At 43.6% G+C, this 23,405-nt stretch overlaps 1 protein-coding gene across 1 annotated transcript in view; it reads left to right on the forward strand.

Moving 5' to 3' along the window:
• Positions 1-23,405, forward strand: part of nectin1b (nectin cell adhesion molecule 1b) — a gene marked incomplete at its 3' end in the record, with an annotated part of 166,085 nt that overhangs the window by 46,979 nt on the left and 95,701 nt on the right. Inside the window, exons 2-5 of the mRNA XM_079246288.1 lie at positions 6,948-7,319; positions 9,958-10,257; positions 10,889-11,006; positions 17,045-17,196. Coding sequence (XP_079102414.1) covers positions 6,948-7,319; positions 9,958-10,257; positions 10,889-11,006; positions 17,045-17,196 — 942 coding nt within the window. The remainder of the gene's footprint in view (positions 1-6,947; positions 7,320-9,957; positions 10,258-10,888; positions 11,007-17,044; positions 17,197-23,405) is intronic.

A 23,405-nucleotide genomic window follows, 5' to 3' on the forward strand; every position in this document is an offset into this window, starting at 1 on the left:
CATAGGCTTTGCTTTTCACCGCCTGAGGTTGCAGCTTGGTTTAGTCACAATCTTAAAAGCTGAAATGAAGCTCATAAAGACCCTTTGTCAAAGCATTTATATACCGCTGCTTTCCTTTCAAAAATGTTTGATAACAATCAAAACAGCATCTAACAAAATGAACATTTGAGAACTTAAAGGCTACATCTGTGCAGCAAATTTGATTTATATGTTATACATATGTGCTGGGACAAAGGTGGTGGTTCATTTAAACATCCAGGTTGAGCTCAACGCAGCTGTCCAGGGACAGGCCAAGTACCCAGAGCTTGCAACTATTCAGATTTTCAAGCAAATCTATAATATTTTCAAAGTTAACAAATTCTGCTTCAAGAGACGGGTAAATCAGCAAATGTCCAAAGGATAAAGTCCTGAATGAATCTACGGTGCAGAGTAAACTTGGATGTAAGCCCCTTCCCTCTAGGACTGCAGCCTAATCTGAAGGTACAAGAGGAATCATGCTCCCTCAGTAGCTGTGTTGTTGTACAGTCATGTTGTCTGTGTCAAAAGTATATGTGGACACAGCCTCTTTGTTACACTGTGCTAATGCTGAAATTTCCACGGGAGGTTTGTTGCCTGCAGCGCCGTCTCTCCTCCACTTTAATATCCTGAGTGCTGTAATCTGTTCACCACGGCTGACCCTCTGTCAGTCACTCTCACTGCTAACTCTCCTCTTTAACTCCCCCAAAATCCTCTACATCACATTTATGTAACCCCGCCCGTTAACTCCTTGGCGCTGCAAGCCTGCACCTGCCCCTGCCGCTGTCTGGGGCCCTAATGCATCACATTGATGTTCACCTGTGGCCCCTTTTGTATTTATTGATCTGCTCTTTCTTATTGAGACATGCAGCAGGGCCTCCTGTTGGAAAGCCCAGTGAAACTTTTGCATGATTGAAAAAATAACCAGCGCGCATCAGTGCACGTGCTGAAGCCATTCCACGGATGAGATGCTTTCATGACTAATTGTCTCGTCAGTGTAAGTGCTCCCCAGTGCTTTAGCTTGAGATGTTTCATATAAAGCGTGTTATTATTTGGCTGTTATTGCTCTCCCAGCACATCATTTTATTTCTGATACCACACTGACACTGGCAGCACCTGCTTCTGTTTCTGCTTTTTTTTTCTCAGTTTCAGTCGCGCGCGCGCACACACACACACACACACACACAGTTCTAATGCGTACAGTCATTCATTAACCCGGTGGGAGGCTATCCCTGCCTTTCACTTCTATCCGGACTTTTGTTCATGGGCAGTTGCTCCCTCTCAGGTATCGGTGGATGATGTCATCTGATCATTCGGTCAGGTAACGTCAGCTTTGTTTATTTTGTGTCGTAGACCCGAAACCATGGTGGCTGTGTTTGGTTAAGCCGCATCGGGGAGGGAGGAGGGTCACAGCTTACTCATGCTGTGTTTACATTCAATACATGCAATCTCTCTCTCTCTCTCTCTCTCTCTTTTCCCTTTTTCTCTCTGTAGGGCAAAAGCCTTATTTTTGGCCCTGCTTTATTTGTCATTGCCACATTCAAAGACAACTAAAATGCTAGATTGCTTCCAGCATATTTCTCATTAGATTAGAATAAAAAACATTAATTATAGGAGGTCCAAAGGCACCGCCAACCTCTGCATACTTTGAATTTAAAGGGATGATAACTCGTAATATAGTTCCCATTGTCAGCTGGATTTAGTTCTTTGAAGCTGAATGTTTCCAGAGTTTCAGTCAAAGATGAATCATTACCTTGATGGACTGAGATGAGAAGTTGCCTTGCTGGTAAACTAGCATTTGAAACTCCTAAAGCCTCCTTAAGGGGGTTGTGTGGAAGTGCACTGAACCTTGTGTAGCCTCAGAAACGCAGAATGTGGTGGCATTTAGGTGAGAACCGGTGTGCATAGCTGAGCAGCCACCGCTACGCGCTGCCAACCCCAACGTGGTAATTTTACAGCCCTGTTGGGGAAAGTCGCAGGACTGCTGTTCCATGGTGCTCGGTCATTATTCAGTTATTCAGTGTGTCTCTCTCTCCTGCTCAAACAAACAACCAGTGCTAACAGCTAAAAATGAAACGCACTGCAGCTTTGTGTGGAGCCATCCCGGATTGGGAAGTTGCCTAACACAATAAATATTCCCGATAATCATTAACATTTACAGTGCAACAGATGTTACATTGTCCTCAATGAGCAAGTTTGTTGTTGAAAATAGCATTTCAAATTTGAACCAGATAGTGGAAAATTGGGAACAGGTCTACTAACCATCTGTTCCAGTGAGCTTTTACTCGCGTCTGCTGCTGACGGTTTGCTTTGAGAGACAGAGGGTAAAGAGAGCTGCTTTGGCAGGTACACTGTTGTTTACCCAAGAGACCTGGCTGAAGCACCATCTAATAGTGACTGAGTGTAGATTAAAACAAATTCCCTGACACAAACTGCTCCATCCAAATAAGCTGGCTAGCCTCAGTCAACAAAAAGCAACATGGAAAGTAGAACATGAAGTGTCCTTTCTGGGCCTCAATCACAACAAGCTAACCCCCTGTTATCCCTCAGGGTAAGACCGTAATTTACTGTGTGAAGCATTTTTAAAATCACTTGTAGGTATTATATGAAATGAGAGTAATGCCAAAATTACTCAAGTAAACAAATAACAACAAAAAAAGGTCCAGCAGGGGAATAAACAAGCAGCTAATGGGAGGTTTTATGTGTGTATGAGACGGTGGATTTGGACTCCCCCTTACCACCTCATGTGTGGTCATGAATAGGGGAGAATAGAGGCCTGTGCCATCGCCGTGGGAACTGGGACTACATTAAACAGTCATTATCCCGAGTGGCTCAAGCCATGTTTTATCTATCAGCATCCCACTTAAGTAGCAGCGCAGTGACTAAAGCATACATGATGATGAGGAGGAGATGATGTATCTTCATCTGTCAAGCTTTAAATCTGCACTTGGCAAGATGTTTATACCAAAATACGTCGTGGTGGAGCTGCAGCAGATGTGACTGTAAACTTGGATGTGAAGTGTTTGCTTAAACGGAGTAATCATGTGGGTGTAATCTTCCCTGCCTTTTAGGAAGTGGCAATCGACTGCTCCGTCCATCGAAAAGTGAAACTCTTCTTCATCTCCATCCCCAAATGCTTGGGGGGGAGAAGAAAATAAAGGTCCAGGAAGAATGCAGTTTAATGACACCGCAGTACAAATTCTGGAGGTTTTGAAGTCTCTGAAACTTCAAACACAGAAGTCTCGCTGCCGTTTGGGGCTGACAGTGTTCCAAGTTGCCTGGCACAGCTTTAAATAGAAGACATTATTGACAGCTTGTTCTTAAATGTACATTCAGCTCTATTCAATCCGTGCCTTCCCCGTGTTGCAGCCATCAGGGGTGAATTATCTGAACTTTATCTTGAGGAGAAATGGAAATCTGTGGATGAGCTGAAAGAGCCACCAAGCGTTGTTTGTTGGCAAATTGTGATGTATTTCAGTTGTGAAACAAGCTGCCAAATTGTTGGTTAATGGGAGGAAGGGATAACAGCCTAGTTTTCAATGTGGTTTTATGGTGGGGTTATTGTTTTAGAGCAATGTTTGGTTTAACACTGCAAAGAAATGCGTTTTGGGTTGTTTTTTTTGGTCTTTTACTTTAGCAGAAACAAAAGGCAAACATTAAATGTGAAGAACTTTTCTTTCATTCCGAAATATGACAGGCCAGAATCCATTTTCTTGTGTTTTTTTCCTGTGTAAATATGTTTTCCCAGCTGGGTAATAAAATGTCTGAATGTGACAAATTTCAGGAAATTTTGAACTCTTGGTTTTTGTCCATCCGCCATAGAAAGACTGAATGTGGTTTTGTCCAGCAGGCCACTTGCAAACAGCACAAAGCACATGCTTTACCTTGCTTTGCGCCGAACAGACATTACAGCTAAATGTTCTGTGCACAGCTCTGCACTTAGGCTTTTTGAGCCTCTTGCTAACAGTGCGGCGGCCAGACGGCAGAGCAGCTGTTGTAATCGTGCCCCTTATGTCCCCCCCCTTTGATCCAAGTCGGCTCACCTGGTGTGAGTCAAGCCTCTCTTTTTCATATTATGCCAGATTGGACATTCTTTCAGCGTTGTTTGTCCTGTTGCTTTTCCTTCCAGAAAATAAGGCCCCTCTGTGTCACTGGCAACTCTTTAGGCAGTCTCTAGCCTCAGGTGTATTAGAGCATGACTGGCCCTCCACCCCCCCCCAGTTACCCTCTTGTCAGTGTGAGAACAAAGCAACAGCAGCAAAAATGATAATGCCAGCCAGCATCAAACGCAAAGCACACCTACAAATCTCTTTAAAGCCCCGCCTTCGCCTTTGTCCCCCACTCCCTGGCGCTGGTTTAGCCTCTCCACTACTTTCCTATCTCTCTTTCTGCACCACTGGTTCCCCCCCCTCACCGAAATCCACTGTATTAATGCCTCTTGGATGTATGCGACTCTGCTCTCTTATGGCTTTGCAACTCCGTCATTTCATGTATAATTACAGTTCTACTGTGCTCTCAGCCAAGGACTCCTACAGTTCTTAAGTGGAGGGGGTCCCGGTGGCCGTCCCTGGTCCTTCACAGAGGAGATTTAGGCACAATGGCTGTGTAATTATGCCTACTTCTTTGGCTTGCATTTCCACGAGCTGCTGTTTATTTAGTTCAGTGTGAGCTGGAAGCATCAGACTCTAAGAAAGGGCAGAAAACCAAGGGGGAGGGAAAGGCTGCAGCTTTTTACAGAGACGACCCCAACCGTTGCTGTTAGGCCATGTTTATTAGTTTTTACAGTCTCCATGTGTCCACGCCTCCCCCACTTCACTTCAACTTAAGATTAAACTTTAACTAGTGTTGTCACACAGTAAATTGTGTTTGTTATTTCAAAGGATATGGCGCTATAGCTGCCGTAACTGGTAATCTGAGCTGTGATAAAATGGAGGAGAGCATCGCCCTGGGGTGTATGAGGACACAGGTGGTTCTCAAGGTACAGATGACAAGGTTGCCAGTCCTCTCTGTCAAACTGTATTAGTAAATCAATCTGTCATCTTTGAATCCCCAAAGTTTAAACCTCTACGGAGGGGCCCTTTCTGATGTGTTCCGACGGAAATGAAAGATGATGTGTACTCAGTCACTTCAAAAGGTTGTCACTTTGTTTTTATATGATTTGAAGTAGGCAGCGAAGGCAGCATTAGAGTGAAAGCATATAACAATAGATTGAAATTGCCTTTCACTCATAATGTGCTGCTCTCCAGCATAAACAATTCACCGTCAGGGTTGTGCGCCTGCTGTGAAAGATGGAAGAGCAAAATAAATAAATAAAAAAAATACATTGTTAACCTTAATGGTCTTCTACCCGGAGTCTGCACCACTTCCTCTCGTCTTGCACGCGTTGCGCTCTGATGTCCTTCGGCTGACTACCAACAGTTTTTATAAGAAAAATCTTGACATAATAACCATGGCCTGTTGGTGAGATGGCTTGATGCTGCATGCACAGAATGCCCTTTCCATTCTGCTTCAGATTCTTGTGCAGCAGACGAGCGACTACATCAGACATTGCATTCATTGCGTGTTTACAGAAATGGATCTCTCTTGTGTATTCTTACACATTTTAAAGCCCCCCGTGGAAACATTATTTCTGACGGCAGCGATTATCCGTCACTGTGATGCTGTGTTAAAGAGCAGCTCTGTTTGTGGCCTTTCTGTTTAGGCCCCAGCTCTTCTCTTCAGGCTCACAACACATTTTCTCTCTGTTTATGACTGGATTCACTGGTAGCTTTATGAGCCCAGTGTGATTAGCGAAGGAATTTCAGTCTTTCTTCCTGTGGGTCCTCGTCTATCCATGGGAGATAATTATAGCTACGGATGGTTGTAAATACAAGCTCAGCCAGGGGTTGTCGGACGAGGAAATGGGACATCATCACACTTCACCTGGAAAGGGGTATAAATCAGAGCCTGAGATAACAAAGAGGTGTTGAAGACAACAGGATGCTCTACAATGCCTGCTCTGTTCAGGCTGCACTCCCATCCCAATGAAAATGACAGATTTAGTTTGTTTTTCCACGCTCAAGATGAAATAAATCTGTTAAAACACAGACAGTTAAAGGTTAGAGAAGTGGAGGGAAGATGGCAGTTCCAGGATTTTACCTCCTAATGTAAAACACAACAGTCAGCAGTGATGTAGGACCAAGTTCCTCTTAGCATCTGATCTTTACGGTCATTGTTTATGGTTTCAGTTCAGTAAAAAGGAGGAAAAAAATATTCTGCAAGAAAGTGAAACTTAGGATCTTTTTTGGGTAACGTGACTGTGGTTTTTGGTTGGTTCCACAGGCTTGCGCAGTAAGGAAGAGGGGCGCATCAAATGTGTGTGTTCTTATTGTTATGAGCGCTTACATAGGACTGCACGTTGTTTCTTTTAATAGGAGCTGGAGGCAGTCATTGAAGTATTTGCGAGTAGAAAGTAATTAAAATTACAATGGGCTACCCAGTGTGTTGCTGGGTAGATGGAGGGGAGCGCGGCAGAAGATGACTTGGCTCCAGCTCTCTGCCCTTGTACTCATTCATTAGTGATGCATTGGTTCTCACTCAGCCCTCCCATCTCATCAGAAACGGGACCTTCACAGACAAAGACGGGGCTGTATGGATGTTCCCATTATGTTAATAACATGTCCCCCAGCGTTTACACACACACACACACCATGTTCAAACTTTTTAGACTGACGTATAGGGAGCAGACATATCTGTGGCATACTTTAGGGAGTGTGTGTGGCTGAATCTGTGGGCTTGACTGGGAGAGCTGTGCGTGTGTGAACTACCTACAAGGCAGAATTGACTCCTTGACTTTCAGTGCATGTACTCTGCTATTGACTGGAGTGCCGTGCTTGGCCTTGGACACTTGTTAATTGTAATTTTTTTTTTTTTCCCCCTCTCTGTCTCTCTAGCTGGCAGTGGACAGAGTGTGCAGATGGACCCCAGTAAGTCTGGCTTTGTGGGTACACAAGTGGAGCTGCGCTGCATTTTCATCAACAGTAACCCGCCAGTGAAGATCTCTCAGGTCACCTGGCAGAAGCTGCTTAACGGTACCAAACAGAATGTGGCCATAGCCAACCCGGCCCTGGGCGTGTCGGTCCTGCCGCCCTTCAAGGAGCGGGTCAGCTTCAAGCAGGCCGCAGTGCATAATCAGAAGCCAGGGCTGGAGGACACCACCATCTTATTCTCTAACCTGCAGCTGTCAGACGAAGCGGCCTACATCTGCGAGTATACCACATTCCCAGCAGGCAACAGGGAGAACATGGTCAACCTCACTGTGTACGGTAAGGACATCGCTGCACACACGGATTCATAGCCGTGGAAAAAACAAAGGGCTGTTTTTAGTTCTTATTTCTAAAGCTTTATCCAAGATTCATGTCCGTAGCACGGGCTCAGACATAACCCAGGAGAAGCATGTGTTTCTAAGATATCAGCTCTCTCACAGGGGGTTCAGACGAGGGTTTGGCATGTTAATGCATTTTTATGTGGGCCAAGAAACCGAGGAAGAGCAGAGGAAATAAAAGAAATATCACCGAATTAGGTAAAGCATCCTGACAATTCAACTGCACCAACTAATTTGTTGTTTTATGTCCCAGTAAACATCTGAAAACAAACATTTCTTCCTTCAGTTGTGATGCTTTGCAAAGCAGTCATCTGTTTGCATGTTTGTGTCTGTTTTTACCCAGTCTGTGCTGTCAAAGTGATGAAAATGAGCTGTAAATGTGTGTTTGCATGTCGGATGGTAAGAAAATGCATTCAAACCACTTGCTATTTGCTGCATATCTGGATTCTGCAGAGCATGTTGAGAAACAGTAGCTCATAATCAGATAAATGCTGCATTAAAGCCTAAAATAAAACATCATACCATCAGTCAAGAATCTGCTTCCTCAAAAACATGTCCATGGCGATCTGGTAGGGCCGCCCGGTTGTGACAAAAAGTATAATCACGGTTACTTTGACTGAAATTGAGACCTTGATTATTTAACACAATTATCCAGTATTTTTATACAACGCTGCGCGTCGTGGTGTTCTAGACTCCGCGTTATAACCGTCTAATGCATGGTTCCGAGTTGTTTAATCCGCTTTTTTTGTTTAATCCGCTTTTATCGCTTGTATAGGAACTATTTTACGTCGGCCTCGATGTACGTTTTATGCAAAACAACCGCAGCGTGTTTCTCTCATTCACCTGTTAAAAGACGGCTGAAATGAAACCAGCTGATTAACGTGCTGCTACGGTAACGCCCCGTAATGGAGGGATATTAGTGTTTAACTGGCCGAACTATGTATACAAAAATAATGCAGCCAGTTGTCACTGACAATGGTATAAACTATGTTTAGGTGAACATTCACAACCTACTGCAGTTATTCTACATCGACCTGCAGCCGGAGCCGACTGAGTCTGGCCGCCTGGGAGGGCTTTAGGACGGGAGAGGCTCCCGCTGCTCCTTCCTTACAGTAACTGCAGAACAATATGTGTCTTCAAGTCAGTCACCAAAACACCAGAAAAGTCTCTAATAACTCCAGTAAAAGCTGCTAGATTTGTCGCTTTTAACAAAAAAAGTCTCCAGATTTAACGAGAACAGTGTCTGAATGAAACCATGTGGGAGGAGTTTACAGCACAGCGCTGCAATGCCAGAGACGCTCGATTAGCAGCTGAAGACAGCAGGAGAGGAAACTGCAAAGGGAAAATAATCGCACCCTTTTATTTTTATGATCGTTGAAAACTCAGATCATAAGTGAGATTAAAATCCGATTTATCGCCCAGCCCTACGATCTGGTCCGTCACCATAGTGACGTAGAAACTGCCACCAAAATTTGGTTCATCTTTGACACTTGGCAATAACACAACATTTCTCAGTTGCACAGGGTCAAGATGGCCTCCTCTAGTTAACTGAAGGACGAAATGAAAAATAAAACTTTTATATCTCTGCTCATCGATGCAGCTTTGCCACAGGCTGAATTCCTTCAGAGCACCGTAAGCCAGATGCTTTTCTCTCTGCTCTCAACGTTACTGTGTTGTTTACGGTAAAAATGCTTGTGCAAGGAAACAGACTGTCCAACAATGTGTTTCAGTGTGCAAGGCCCTTTTCCCGCTGCAGCACAAACTGTACATGATGCAAAGCATCACGGTGACTTAAGTCATGATGCGATGATTGGCGTGTTAACACCAGAAGCAGCTTATAAAACGGAAAACTGCCACAGATGGCGGTCAATAAAAATGGAAGGTGAGCTGGAAATCAATAAGGCCACTTCAGAGTGTGTAATTTGGCTCAAACAGTCTCACCATGCGAGACGAAAAAACACCACACTTGAGATCTAGTATATCTTGTAAAAAGGAAGCTTTGAAAAGATTTGGCACGACTCTGATTAGAGAGCTAATTAGTAATTAAGTGATGGTGTGTTTTCCATCAAGTCCCAGTAAAGGAAAAGCACTTTGCTTGGGCGCTCCCTGACGCATGAGCTTTTCTCTTTTACCTGCCAGTCCCCATTTCATGCCACCCATTTCAAGCCTCCCAGGACTTTTTAGTTAGCAGCGGCTCAGTGAACGGCAGGAACCCGTGTGCAGATAACCGACCGGCGCTCTTCAAAGAGGCCTCTTCATCGCTCTCTTTCACTTGTGCACTCGCTCGAGCTTGAGCTTGCCTTTTGATGTACCAAAAGTAGATTGCTAATTGGCATCTCACATAGGATTCAAATTGGATGACTGCACATTTGGTGAGGCAAGTGGGTTCTACATCTGAGAGCTGTGACAACTGCTTCAGCTTTGAGGGAGGAAAGAGGCAGAACTTTGTCTGATTTGAGCGAACACTATTTTCATCTCAGCCCCTTAGTTTAATTTACTTCAGATCCTTGATTGTAGCAGAGTTAGACACCCTTCTTCCACATTCCAGTCACGTGACTCATCCTTTTTCTGATCCACAGCCCGTCCCATGACGCGGATGACGCTGACGACCCCCACGATTGTGGCCAGGGCTCAGAAGCGCAAGATGACTGTCGCAACCTGTGTGTCAGCCAATGGGAAGCCACCGAGTGTGATCAAATGGGACACGAGGTTGAAAGGTGAAACCACTTACCAGGAGACTCGCAACAAAAACGGGACGGTGACGGTACGGAGCAACTACGTGGTCATACCCAGCCGCGAGACCCACAAACAGAAGCTGACGTGCATCGTGATGTACCAAAATGAGCGGATCACGGACAGCGTGGTGCTCAACGTGCAGTGTAAGAGCCAGCTTTGCATGTTGCAACTTGTTTTATTAGGAAATCATCACAAACCGGTTTTATTTTCTTGTTTTTCCTGCAAACAACAGCCGTTAGTCATTGCAGCATAATGCCAGTTGTTGCACTTTGCAGGGAAGAAGGTGAACAAAGTCCAGATGTTTTCATATTTTCAGTGGCAATATCTTTTTACTCGGCTTTATTAATCATTCAAGACAAAAACAACTGACTGAAAAACTGATTCAGAGGAAACTTTACAGTCAGACATGAGTATGTTACGCTGTAATGTGCTCACAGCAAAGCACTTTGGAATATTGAATTATTTTTAACCATCTGCAGCGGTGTGACTGCAAAAATATGTCAGAGGGTAAAACAGATTACTGTTTAAATGATTTAATTGGTCATCATATAAGTCACTGGTACATTATAGATTATTCTCTCAGTGATTGGCTTCAGAAAATATCTCAGAATGTGCATTTTTTTATGACTGAAAATTCACAGATTGGGGGAATTTTGTGAGCATGACTGTTCTACATGTTTCACAGCTGAACTCTAGTTTAGCTTCTGCAGGTGTGCAGTGATTCATTGTGGCGTTGCAGAGCATCAAACTGAAAACAGCGTTCCTTCCTTGCAGATGAACCCGAGGTGAAGATCGAGGGGTTTGATGGCAACTGGTACCTGAACCGCCAGAACGTTCAGCTGACCTGCAGGGCTGATGCTAACCCCCCTGTCACCATCTACCAGTGGAAACTGTGAGTCCTGACTAAACCGTAACAAAACCCCTTAAAGCTCCGAAAAACAGCACGACTATTTGCCGTAACTCACCTCAGATTCCTGGGGGCAAAATAAAGTAGATGTTGAGGGTCTGTGAAAGCTTAGGAAGGTAGTTTCACACAGAGCAGAAATGTAGAAAACGTGTGTGCTTTACCTACAAAGTAATCATCAAAAGGCAGAAACACAACAACTTTTTTCTCCCTCGACTCAAATCTCTTTATTTGTATGGAAGAACTGTAATGAAGATAAAAGTTCGAACACAATAGGTCTTTTACAACAGCAACATGCAGCCTTATCTACCTGCCGCCCAAAGATACCGGGAGATTAATGCAAACACTTCGCTTTTTTGCTTTGCTTTGCTTTGAAGTCTCCGTACCAGCATGCAGGTAGAGGGGAGGGAGGTAGGCAGTTATTAGTAATGCTGTTGTGTTCTCTGGAGGGCACAGAGGCAGCAGTTTGTCCCTGACACACAGAGGATGAAGCTGAAGTTGGAGTTGTAGATTAAGCCAGCATACCGCTGGGCTGACATCAGGGCATTTGACTCAGAGATGATCGCAGCACGTACGCGAGCAGGAAGCGAGACATACGCAGGGATTTTTCAAATAGCCACGCAGAGGAATGGCATGAGAGTTCCCAGTGGAAAAGGCATTGGAACATTCAGAAAACGCAGCTGGAATGCAGAAATGTTTGTTTGCGTTTGTACTTATTAAACTCCTCTCAGCTTACTGAGGTCACCACGTTCTCTTGTTTGCTTTTTCTTTTGGGTTTCAGTCAAAGAAGGGTTTTAACGACTGCTTTAAATCCAGTTATTTGTTCAACTTGAGATATAAATGTGGCATTTTGTCCTTCAGTTGCAGACTGAAGGCCAGGCTGGGAGCTACGTCAGTGAACTTGAGTGGAAATGGAATAATAGACCATTATATCCTCATTGTATCTCCTCCACGACCACTGCAGGATTATAATAACACATGGGGAGGGTCTCCCCGTAGCTAACATTTCCTTTTTTTAAAAGGAGGAATATACCTCTCAGGGCAGGGACAGTTGCGGACGCGCATCAGCAGCAGAATAGGAAGAAGAGATGGAGGAGATTTGGCCTCGTTTGGCTCTTTTTCTTTTATTTATCTGAAGCAAAGGGGAAGATAGGAGGAGAAGTGGAGGAGGCTCAGAGATGTGATCTACAAAGACGAGGTCACCGTGGTGACAGATCGGAGAGGACGGCCATTGCTGCACTGAGAACGAGATGCCAAATCTGTTGTGAAGGTTCCCCTGGGCCCCGCGGTGGAGGTCAGCACAAGGCTGTGATGGAACGATCTGGAACTGCTTGGCAGGATTACGTCACAAGCACGTGCACGAGAGGTGTAGCTGATTTCAATAAATGTGTCAAATGGAGATCCTCATTATTTCCAACCGGTTCCCGTGTGTGTTTTCTGTCCAATTTTTCTGTCTTCACTAGAATTATCATCCCAAAATTTAATTGGAGGGGGGGGGTTCACTGATACAGAAAAGTGGAAAAGTGACACCTAAAGAGAAAGGATGCATCCAGTTTCACCTCTTTGTTTCCAGAGTGCTTATTCGTAAGCCATCCTCGACTCGCTGACTCCGTTGCAAGTGCATTGGGTAGTTTTCTGAGTTGGCACAAGCATACCAAGTAGGAGGAAGGAGGGCGGAAGATTTGTTTGTTATCACTTACAATTCAGCTGTTTGTGTGATAGCATTTCAGACTTCATATGTTCCTTTTTTCTCTCATTGAAAAGCCATTTTCCAGCAGACACAGATCCTCCTCGCCTTCCAAAATGCATTTCCAGCGTCTCAAAGAGAAGGGATTGTAGAAATGAAAAATCAGTATTTTGTTATTACTGCATTTCACAGTGTGATTACTTCAAACTAGGCTCTAATTAGCCGCCTTGCTTATCTCTATTGTGGAAATGTGATTCTATTAGTCATGTTGATTAAAGGCCACAATAAGACAACTGCTGGTTCATTTCTTTAGTCACCAGTAGCTCCGGATGAAACTTGCACATTATTTAATGGCCTTTTAAAGGGTATTCAAGCCACGGCTTGTTTGAAAGTGCAGCCGGTCCTGCTGTCACGGAGGACACGGAAGCTGATGGCGTTTCTCTTATTTAAACCGTGAAGAAATGCAAATGTTATGAAACTTTCAGTCCTGCAAAGCAAATCTTTCATTAAATAGTCATCCTAATTGGCCATTTAATTCTCATTCTGAAGTCTTTTATTTTTTTTAAATCTGGGCCATATTCCTTCTTGTTTGAGACTAAAATATTAATCATTCCAGTCGTATCCACGCTGGGCCAGATTATCATAACCAGCAACCGCTAACTGGCTTAAACATGACGTAACAGGGAAAACATTTGTCTTCTGGGTGAAAGAAATGATTTTAACTTGCTGTATCCCTCATTTACTGATTAAGTTTTAGATATAAATGATCGAATCGATCTTTCAACTCACTTCTCAGTCAGTCAAAACCCAGTTTTAGCATCTCGTGTCTAAAACACTGTTCGCTTTGTCCTGTTGTAAATAACAAACTAAATCCAAAGGAAAATGTGGTGAACACAACAACATCCTCTCACTGCATTTATGTGTTGTATGAAATATTGTAGATGTGAAAGACACCTGGCTGTGTGTGCTAACAGTAAGATGTCTCTGGACATCTGAACAGACGCAGCTGAATTCATAAATGCCAGGAAATGCTCATCGTTGGACACGATTTAGGAAATACAGCCTCAGCAATTCCACACACAGCGTGTCAGAAAGTCAAACCGTCTGAATATGAACATAAAATCAGCATCTTCAGCTCGGCTTGGACGTCTATAAAGCTTTCAGAGCATTTTTAGCTTTTATGTAGCCTAGCTGTCTGTGATTCATTTCAGTGTCTTTTAGTCTTCTTTCTAATCACGTGACGATCATTAAAAGCCTGAAACATTGTGTGAAAGAACCTTTGCTGAGGTGTCAGTGGATGTAAGGTGCATTTCTGCAGGAACACAGCAGTCTGCAGGCGAGCGAGTGAAAGGAAGCTGACCTTGGTGGAGTCGGGTAACCTCACAGAGCTGAAACACAGAGCGGATGATGTGGAAAGGATGCTCGCAGAGACAGATGTTGTCATGCTATTTGTATTATTTCTGCTTCTGTAGGAAGGCAAAGCTGCACTGATTCTAATCAGACCAGATTTTTTGGGATAGCGTCAGCATCTGTGATGCTACCACTGAGTCATTTCCACAAGGAAATGCTGCTTTTATCTTTTCAACCAAGAATTTAAATTTTCTGTCTATAATTTTTATTTGAGCTACAAGAACCTGCAGAAAAGATGAGGACAGATTTAGACCAACTCCATCCACAACATGCATCTTTGTTCCTGGAACCCTTTATTTTTTGTTTTAATATAATGTTTGATCATTTTTTCTTCTATTTTACCAGAAATGATCCACATGGTGGAGCGTGGTGCTCGTACACACTCCTGTGTTTACGGACATGTTGCTGTGAAACTAGAGCCGGTTTTAAATGCACTCTGTAAAGGCAGTATTAACTGTCTTTTTTTTGTGCTGCTCGGATATAAAATGAGATGTTATTTACCATGTATTGTATTACACACTGCATTGTGAGAGGATGTGTAAAAATCAATGGCCATTAGCCCAGCACATGTACAAAAGACCACAATGCAATGCGCTATGCAGCAGACCGGCAGGAGCTCCATTTGGAAATTCACATTTCTAGTTCATGTTCATGTATCAATGAAATAAGAAGTAAGTTATATAAAATAACAGGCGATCTTCTTATTATTCAGTTTAAAATCCATCCAGCCAAAGTCTATGACTGCTTATTTCTATGCGGCGTCACGTGGCTTCGACAGGCCGCCAGTCACTAGCAAATAAACAAATATATAAGTTGTACAAAGTAATGTGGGAATACCTTGTGATTATTGTAAACTGAGCATAAAATCGATGCACAAATGGTTTGAGGCACACTGTATCTGTTCATTTAAGGGAATAAATTCACCATATATCATACTCCATATAATAAAATAACAATCTACGCTCTTCATAGAGTTGAGAAAAGGACTTAAAAAACACTTTCTAATGTTACTTATGACACTGAGAAGTTCATGTAGTTTCCCTCTACATGTATTTACTGTATATTCTGACTATGTAACAGCGCCTGACAGTGTCACGCCTCCCCCGTTTCACTAAAATACCTCTTTCCAGATTCCATCCTGAGATTTTCCTTTGGGGAAAAAATATTTTCTTTATTACTTTTGCCTCGTTATGAAGCACAGACCAGTCAGTACTGGTCTGATTACAGATGTTGGTTCCTATATAGACTCAAAAATAAAAGGAATCCAAAAATTTCAGAATTTCCCTGAAAGCAAAATGTAAATGTTGTCATAATAAAGAAGCAGCAGCATTGAGCTCTCACCAGCAAATCGATGCAGTGATTTGTGAAACCTGTAAAGCCAGATTGATGCTCCCCCCTGCAAACCTCCAGCTGTGTGTAAACATCACATCCGTGCATGCACAGCCAATATTCAAAGAATCTGCATCAGTCTCAAGCTGTTTGTTAGTCTTTCATTATACTGGCCCTCTGGCTCCACTCCTGCACACACACACACACACAGACACACACACACACACACAACCAAATGCATGTCTCACACAAATGCAGACATCGCTGGTTGTGGCCGAATCAGTGGTGGATCGCAGTTTACCAGCCTTTCATTTCTGCAGCGAATCAATGGCGCGTTTGCGGAAGTCAGCGTTTGATAAAGGCTCACAAGGTAACTGATTATTGAATGGTGAAATACTGTATTGAGGGTTGTTTGCAGCTCCGACGTGATTGCCTCGCTAAGGTGGCCAAACAACTTAAACTCGGCTTTTTTCTGTTAGTTGTTTTTTTTTCTTGAATATGTGGCTAAATGATGACTTTATCCCTGCTTTCATATTGACAGAGGCACAGATCTATTAAATGAATTGCTCAGCTTGTCGATATGTTTTTCTCCCCGTCATTAAATAGCTTTGTTAAAAGCCTGTCAAGTAAACCTCTAATACTTGATGTGTGGCCATTGTTAGCAGGAGAGCTAATCTTGTTGTCTCTCTGTAATCTCATCTTGTTTTTCCTCTCCTTTTAATAAATGGAGCTCCACATTGTTTTTAATGTCCTCACACAGCGGCCCTCAAAGTCTCTGTGACCCAGCAGAGATGGAGGGAGAATCTCTGCAGCATTATCCCAATCGTGTCCACTAACTGCTTAAGCTGAGTCCATTCAGAGAGGCTGATGAAGCCGATCGAGGGGAAGGCGACAGGAAACGGCTAATTGTCATGAAAGTTGAAACCTTTTCCAGCCCAGGGGCTCCATAAAAAAAGGTCTGGATAATAGAGTGGAGGGCTGCTGTGCTCCTGATCCGTGACCTCGAAGTTGACCGACCTGATCAAAGGAAGCGAGCGAGTCTGAGCGAGGTAGAGATAGAGATAGTAGAGACAAACACCTCGGCCAGGAGGAAAGGGCTGCAGTGACAGCCCTGCATTGGCTAGATTCTGCATTTATCGCCTGATCAGCTGCCTCTTCTGACAGCTCCCCTGAGTTTTGAATTCAGCCATGTGAGATGTGCAACAGTAGAGGAGAGACCCCCCCCCCACCAGCACCACCACACCATCTTTCTGTTTTGTCTGTCTGTTATGTATTCAGTCTGTCCTCGAGCATAAGCTATATCTCACCTGTTTGGACCTGCTGGGATTCCATACCTTCATAATTTTGCTTGGATGGAGGGAGGATGACTGAAATACAGCTCTGCCAAATATGTCTGGTATTCAGCTCACCCTGACGTGCACTCTAGGTTAGCTTAGCATGTCAGACTGTAGTTATTACTCTTTAAAATGATTTTTCTTCTGTGCATCTGGAAGCTTTTGCTTAGTTCTTTTATTCGTTCATTCATTTTTTTTTCTTTGCTTTGGAGGAATTTTGCATTTTTACAACGTCTCCGTCTTTGTTTCTCTCTTTCTCGTTGCAGCTTGAACGGCTCCCTGCCCAATAATGTGGAGATTAAGAACAACACTCTGTTTTTCAAGGGGCCGGTGACCTACGACCTGGCCGGAACTTACGTCTGCGACGCCACCAACGGCATCGGGACTCGCACCGGCATCGTGGACGTCAACATCACAGGTAGGTGTCTCGCGGCTCTCGTTTCCGCTCTTTCTCTTCAGTGACTCGCGCATGGCTTCATCAATACAGTAGCCTTCATTCCAGAGCTTCAGACCTGCGAATCAGCGCACACGCAGAGCACATCGCCCGCGTGTTGTTGGTGCCGATCCCACTCTGGCAGGTTATAGGAGGGTGAAAAAGAATGTAGAAATCCTGTTTTTGTTTGTGTATCGGAGCTCCACACATAGCAGTGTTAGGAGCGAGCGCCTCCTCCCCACCTGGCCTGTTACACACCCAGGAAACATGTGTGGGAGCTGCATAGAGCAGGTCTCTTATCAGCACCTAAAATAACACAAAGGAAATTGGGGGGTTTTTGAGGTGAGGGTACTGTATTGATCATAGTTTGCTCGCATCACGCTCGCATTTCCCAGAAACAACCTGCGCCTCTCATGGAGTTGAGCTCAGTACTCCTTCTTTTCTCACTTCTTCTTCTGGGAAAACAAAATGCTGAACAAAACTGATTCCGTTTCCTTGCCTTGCACATAATTGTTGGCACACATGCACTGTGGTTGCTCTCGCTTCTTCTCCGTAGGAGAACTTTCTACTTTCTACTCCAAGCTCCTGCTATATAATGTAAGCCAGATCTGACTATGCTGTACAAATAAGGGGTGTCTTCCTCTGATTGTTGGCAGCTGTGTGTGTTGTTTGGAGACTGTCACAGTTTTGGTCTGAGCAGACTGGAAAGTTTCTCCCTCTCTGCCCTGCTTGGTTTTTGGGAATCTGACGTGTTCTAACTCGCACCGCCTTGCATGTTGAGTCGTGTCTCTGGAAACTCTGTAATTGTTGTGAAGCAAACAGCTGTTCCTTGCAGTATTGTTTGTTTCTGTTTCCTCCTTCTCAGTGTGTTCTTCCATAATGGTGAGGGTAAGAAAAAAAAAGCAGCTTTATGGGGTGTGATGTGTTAGCTGGCATTGTGAAACTCACACATCCACAGTAGGTGAGTTCGTACGGTCATAATACAAATCTCAAAAGAGCCTGAACAACCCTTATGAGCTTGAAAGCGAGGAAGTAATATTGTGTTAGGAAATTACTGTGCAGCAGCCTGTGCTGAGTGAGCGCGCTCCAAAGAGATGGACTGTTTGGCATAAAGCTCTGGACTCCTTTTGGAAAGACAAAGCAAAGGCACCAAAGTAATTTTCTATTTCTGCTTTTTCATTGATTGTTCAAATGAACAAACCACAATGCTATTGTCCCGGTAGTCTTTCTGTTTCTTCTCATCATTTTCTTCATGTGATTTTATAGCGTGAGCGAGGTGAACAAAGCGTGGGTGCGTGACTCGAGAGCGTTCACTTCCACTTTATCTGCATACAGGACTGAAGATTGCTGTTTGTGTTTTGACCAGCCGTGGCTGCGTACAGGTTTGCAGCGGCTGTGAAAACACTCTTTAGGCTTCTCTGACTGGAACTCGCTGCTGTTGAAGACAATACAGCTGTCTGTGATACATCGCATTAATTAGGATGTTTTATTTTTACGTTTTTCTGCAGAGGTTCAGATCAGACGAAGATGTTTTCCGGTACATTTACATGCAAATTTAACTGGACCCTCATAAGAGGAGAGAATCGATATATTAACTAAAGTACGTCCGACCCCCCCGCCCTGTGAGAAGAGACGACATGTCCCTCATTTAGCTTGTTAGCGCTGAGCTATTTTACGGTTGACCTATTACATCACAAGCAATTGACGAACAGTTTAGCTGGCGGCACATTGGTACCATTTGGAGTGATAAATTGGACTACTTCACAGTATTTTTTTTTTTTTGTATATATTTTATTCTTCTGTTTGTTTGTTTCACAGTATATTTCATGGTTCTTCTTTTTTTCTTAGATTTTTTCTTCTTTTGCTTCTTTCCCAGACCTTGGCGTTAAAACGGTGGAATAAACAGAAGCATTTATCTCTCAGCTGCATTATCCGCATGCTTTGACTCCCAGAAATTCAGTTTAGCATTATTTCAGCCAGCTTTAGTCAGACTATAATCAGATTTTCCTTGAATCTCATGTAAACATGACGACTTCCTTCTGAACTGCTTACAACTGGACATCTGCAGTCCGAGTTTCTCTTCCTGACTTTAACTTGAAGCATTTTAGCATCATTCCCACCTGATGGCCTGTTTGGGAATTTATTAAATTAGGCAGAGACCACACATGCTACCTTTATTTAATACAGTTAATAATTTTTTTCTAAATTCCTCACCAAGTAGACAAAACCTTCAGAGTGACGCGTCTGCCGGCCAACAGCTAATTCTGCATCCATCTTGCATCTTACCTTCACTCTAAGCTCTCCCGAGCCTGTAAAAGTCAGCTCCGTGTTGTGTCACACCTTAATCTGTCCTCTTCTCATTTTCTTTTCATCTCTTTCTGGAATAATGTCCTCTTGTGTTGTTTTGATGAAGTACCTGTTCAGGCGTTTCTGTTGAGTTGCTAGCATGTGACACTGAAACGCGTAACGTTGCAGCATCTCCTGGAAGTAGCAACACACAGCTTCTAAACCTTGGTACATTGTGGTGAGGAATGAACATAAAACTGTGCCACAGAAACCTTAAAAAAATGCATATTCTTGAGGTCAGACAATTTCATAGTGCTACTTTAAAGAGGCAGCAGCCAAAATGAGATCCAAGAGACACAAATTAGGTTCTGCAGCAATTAAGACTATTAGAACTCCCTGAACACATAAAGAAATGTAAACATGTAGCGAAACCCCATATTAAAATAAGGGAGATCATTAAGTGAAATGTAGGTATTTCAGAGGAAAGTACTGCAGTTGTTCACAACCGTCATGATGTCTTCTGTACTAAATGCAGCTGCACACAAGTGGCAGGTGTTCTGCTGTACTGCTGCATGGCAGAAGTCCTGAATTTCTGTTCATACAGTCCCGACGGATGCTAGACGAGCCCAAAAGTATGTTCCCAGTTCCCATAGTAACAATGACATGTTAAAGGGAGAACAGCCAACCTTTTCTCCTAAAACGCAGCTCAGAGCCTCGGTGTCAATGTGGCATGGTGTTTAAATGTGCAGCAGCTTTTAAACGGCTGCAGTTGATTTGAAACATTAATGGTTTGGTGCTTTGGATTCAGCAGACAGGGACAGGATGGTTCTGTCTCTGCGTCTCCTGCAGGTGCATCACCGATACATTACAGTGGTATAATAACCTGTGCTTCTGCTGAGAATGTGAAACGTTAGCCAATCCTCGTCTTAATGGTCTCTTGTCAGCGTTTGGCTTCCCAGATGTCTGCGTGAACGCCAGTCAGCTTGTGCTACAGTTAAACTCTGTTCACTTGACATGAATAAAAGACTCTGAAGTGAAGAAGAAGTGAACCTCAGGGTAGGCATTGCATTTACTGCTAAATATCTAAAGTGTTCAGTTGTAACATCGGCTGTGCATAATGGAGGTTTAACAAGTGTAGCGATGCTTCATTAGCTTCCGTGGGGCATGTTTTGGCCCTCACCAGCTTCAGAGAGACCCGGCTGTGACCTGGCAGGTGATGGCAGCTGTTCAAGGCTGCAGCATCGGATCTCAGTAATCCTGCTCCTCAGAAAGAGAGAAGTGACCAAGCCTATTTGTGTAATAAAAGATCAAATAATTACTTATTTTCCTTGTTAAAAGGCCTCCTTTAATGGTTTTTGGATTTAGAGGCTCTCTGGAGAGTTCTCTGTTATTAGAGTCAATAAAAACTGGTCTTTTTATCCTGCTGTAAACTTTGTCAGAGCAATGACAAAAGCACCATCCAGGGGATCAATCAGCTCCTCATACCACCACGGTGCAGATTTTTTATTTTGTTTTATCCTGATCAAGATTTAGGTTTATCTGAATGCACAACTGCTGTCTGCATTATGCATGGATTTGGCAGCAGTCCTCTTTGTTCTCATTTTGGCGTTAATTTTCAGATTGACACGATAATATGCAGCACACCTGTCGGGTAGACAGCCCTGCTCTCCATGTCACAAAGATAAAATGTCCTTGACAACTTGTTTGTATCAGAGAAAAGCTATTTTCTCACCCCGGGATACAGCGCTGATGAAGCACTTAAGGAAAGCGGATTTTAATCAAGCTCCTCAGTTTTCATGGACAGATTTGTGGGAGCCGCATAACTGTCACCTCGGCAGATAGCGGGGCCACAGAGCACCTTGTTTCAATTAGTTTGAGGATAGTGTTGGTGTTTAGATGGCGCCGACTGTAGTACATCACATGGGCGAAAACAGCTTTTTCCAAGGACATGTGTTCTGCAGATATGGTGTCACTTGTCACAATCTAATGAACCGCTCTCCGGTTTTAATCAATCCTCGCTCTCAGGAAAAAAAGGTAGAAGAGGAAGTCTGAGGGAAAAGGAGGAGGAGAGCGAGGAGAACGGATCTATAGCAAGAGGGATGAGCTTGTTGTAATGGGCTCCTTGCTAGCAAATACCTTTCTCATTTACATGCAGTTCAGAATTCTCCTGAGACAAAGTTGACAAGTCGTCAGATCTGATTAATCAGCTAATTACTAGCGGGCATCAGAGGCTATGTTCAAAAGTAAAGACAATTAAATGAGCCAACAGAGAAAGTTCATTTTTGATGAATCATATTTAGCAGCTTTTAAGTGTCTAATAGGAATGCCTCTCAATCAGCCGGCCCTGTGGTGGAGGAAGCCACAGGAAGAGGTCGGAATTAAGTGGTTTAACCTCAAAGATCTTCCCCAACTTGAGAGAGCAAAATCAGTCTTTCATTAAGATAATCAGCTCTCACCATCACACTCTGTTTTTTGTGTTTGAAAGAAATAAGTGCCGCCATCTTAGATTTCTTCCCAGCACATACAAGACGTGATGAATGGCCATTTTGTCAGCATGGCCTTACAGTCGTGTTATTATCAACCCCTGAGAAAACGATGAGTGGTTTTTGTTCTTGGCAAAGAACTTTAAAACGACATGTGGGAAAATGTTCCAGCGAAGCAGCACAGGATATATTTGTTGACTTGCTTTAGCCTTGATTCTCCCTCATAACGCCATGCATATTCGCAAGATGGAGTCAAAGACTTTGCATGATTCCTGCCATTTTAGTGGGATCAGCTGTGAAGAATGATATCAGATCAGCTAGGGGTCAGGTAGCATGTGAACCGTTTGGAGATTCCCCTTATGGCTCAGCAGCGGTAACTTTCATCGGCCTTCGTCAGAGCTGAGGCGCCGAGCTGCTTTGGTGAGCAGAGGTGCAGCCAGCTTTGCCACAGGGCTCTGCTGCTCGGGTTAAACTGGATGGAGCGAGAGCGTTCTCTTCAATTTAGCAAGAAAGCGTGAGCATGGATCTTTCTGTAAGCGCAGAGTACCGTGCCAACATCTGTTCACACTTGCCTGAACAAGCAGCGCCCGTGCAGGAAAGTCGGGTCGACGGAGAAGAGGTGGAGGAAAAGTCTGGATCACGTGGTGAAGATGAGATGAATAAAACGCAGAAAATATAAATAAATAAGCACAGCCACGTGACTGCGGGGGGGGTGCTTCAGTGAGTCTGATTTTTGGAATATAGTCGCATAGCAAAAGCAGATTCCAGAAATAAGCTGAGAGGCAAACAGCATCTGGGAGCGGTGGCGTGACAGAGGTGGAGGAGAGGCCAGGAGGCCGTTTACATGACTTTCTGTAACAGCCTGCGTCAACTTTTACTGCTCATCACGTTCTCCATCCTCCCAGTACTAAAGTCCAGTTATTTGCAGAGACAGTTAGATACAGTGATGGTGAGAGGAATCCATGCTCTTGTTTTCTCCTGAAAAACAAAAAAAAGCACCCGTTTTACATTAGCTGCTTGTTTAGCTACATGCAAATGAACAACTCCAAACGTTTGTCACCAGGATGTCAGCAGAGCTCACAGTGGGAATATCAATTATTAAACAGAGGATGTAACGCTGCGCTGAAAACATGTTATAATCGCTCTATAAACTTGTTACAACTTGAACTGGATGCACAGCATGGAATTTACTCCTTTGTGGTTGGAAAATTTAAAAAGCAGAATTTTAGCTCTTATGCTTCTTACTGGGGGCCAGTAATGGATTTGGTGGTCCATTTCTCTATTTCCTCTTGGATTAAAGAAAATCCCAAAATTGGATGTTTTATTTGATCGTTTCTGAACTGTACAACAACCTGTAGTAGCCCAGTTTATGATCCATCATAAACCAGTCCAGTTTGCTATGGCTTGGGGCAAAATGGAGCAATA

Source organism: Telmatherina bonti, assembly GCF_933228915.1.
Source record: "Telmatherina bonti genome assembly, chromosome: 9".
In the NCBI taxonomy this organism is placed as follows: domain Eukaryota; kingdom Metazoa; phylum Chordata; class Actinopteri; order Atheriniformes; family Telmatherinidae; genus Telmatherina; species Telmatherina bonti.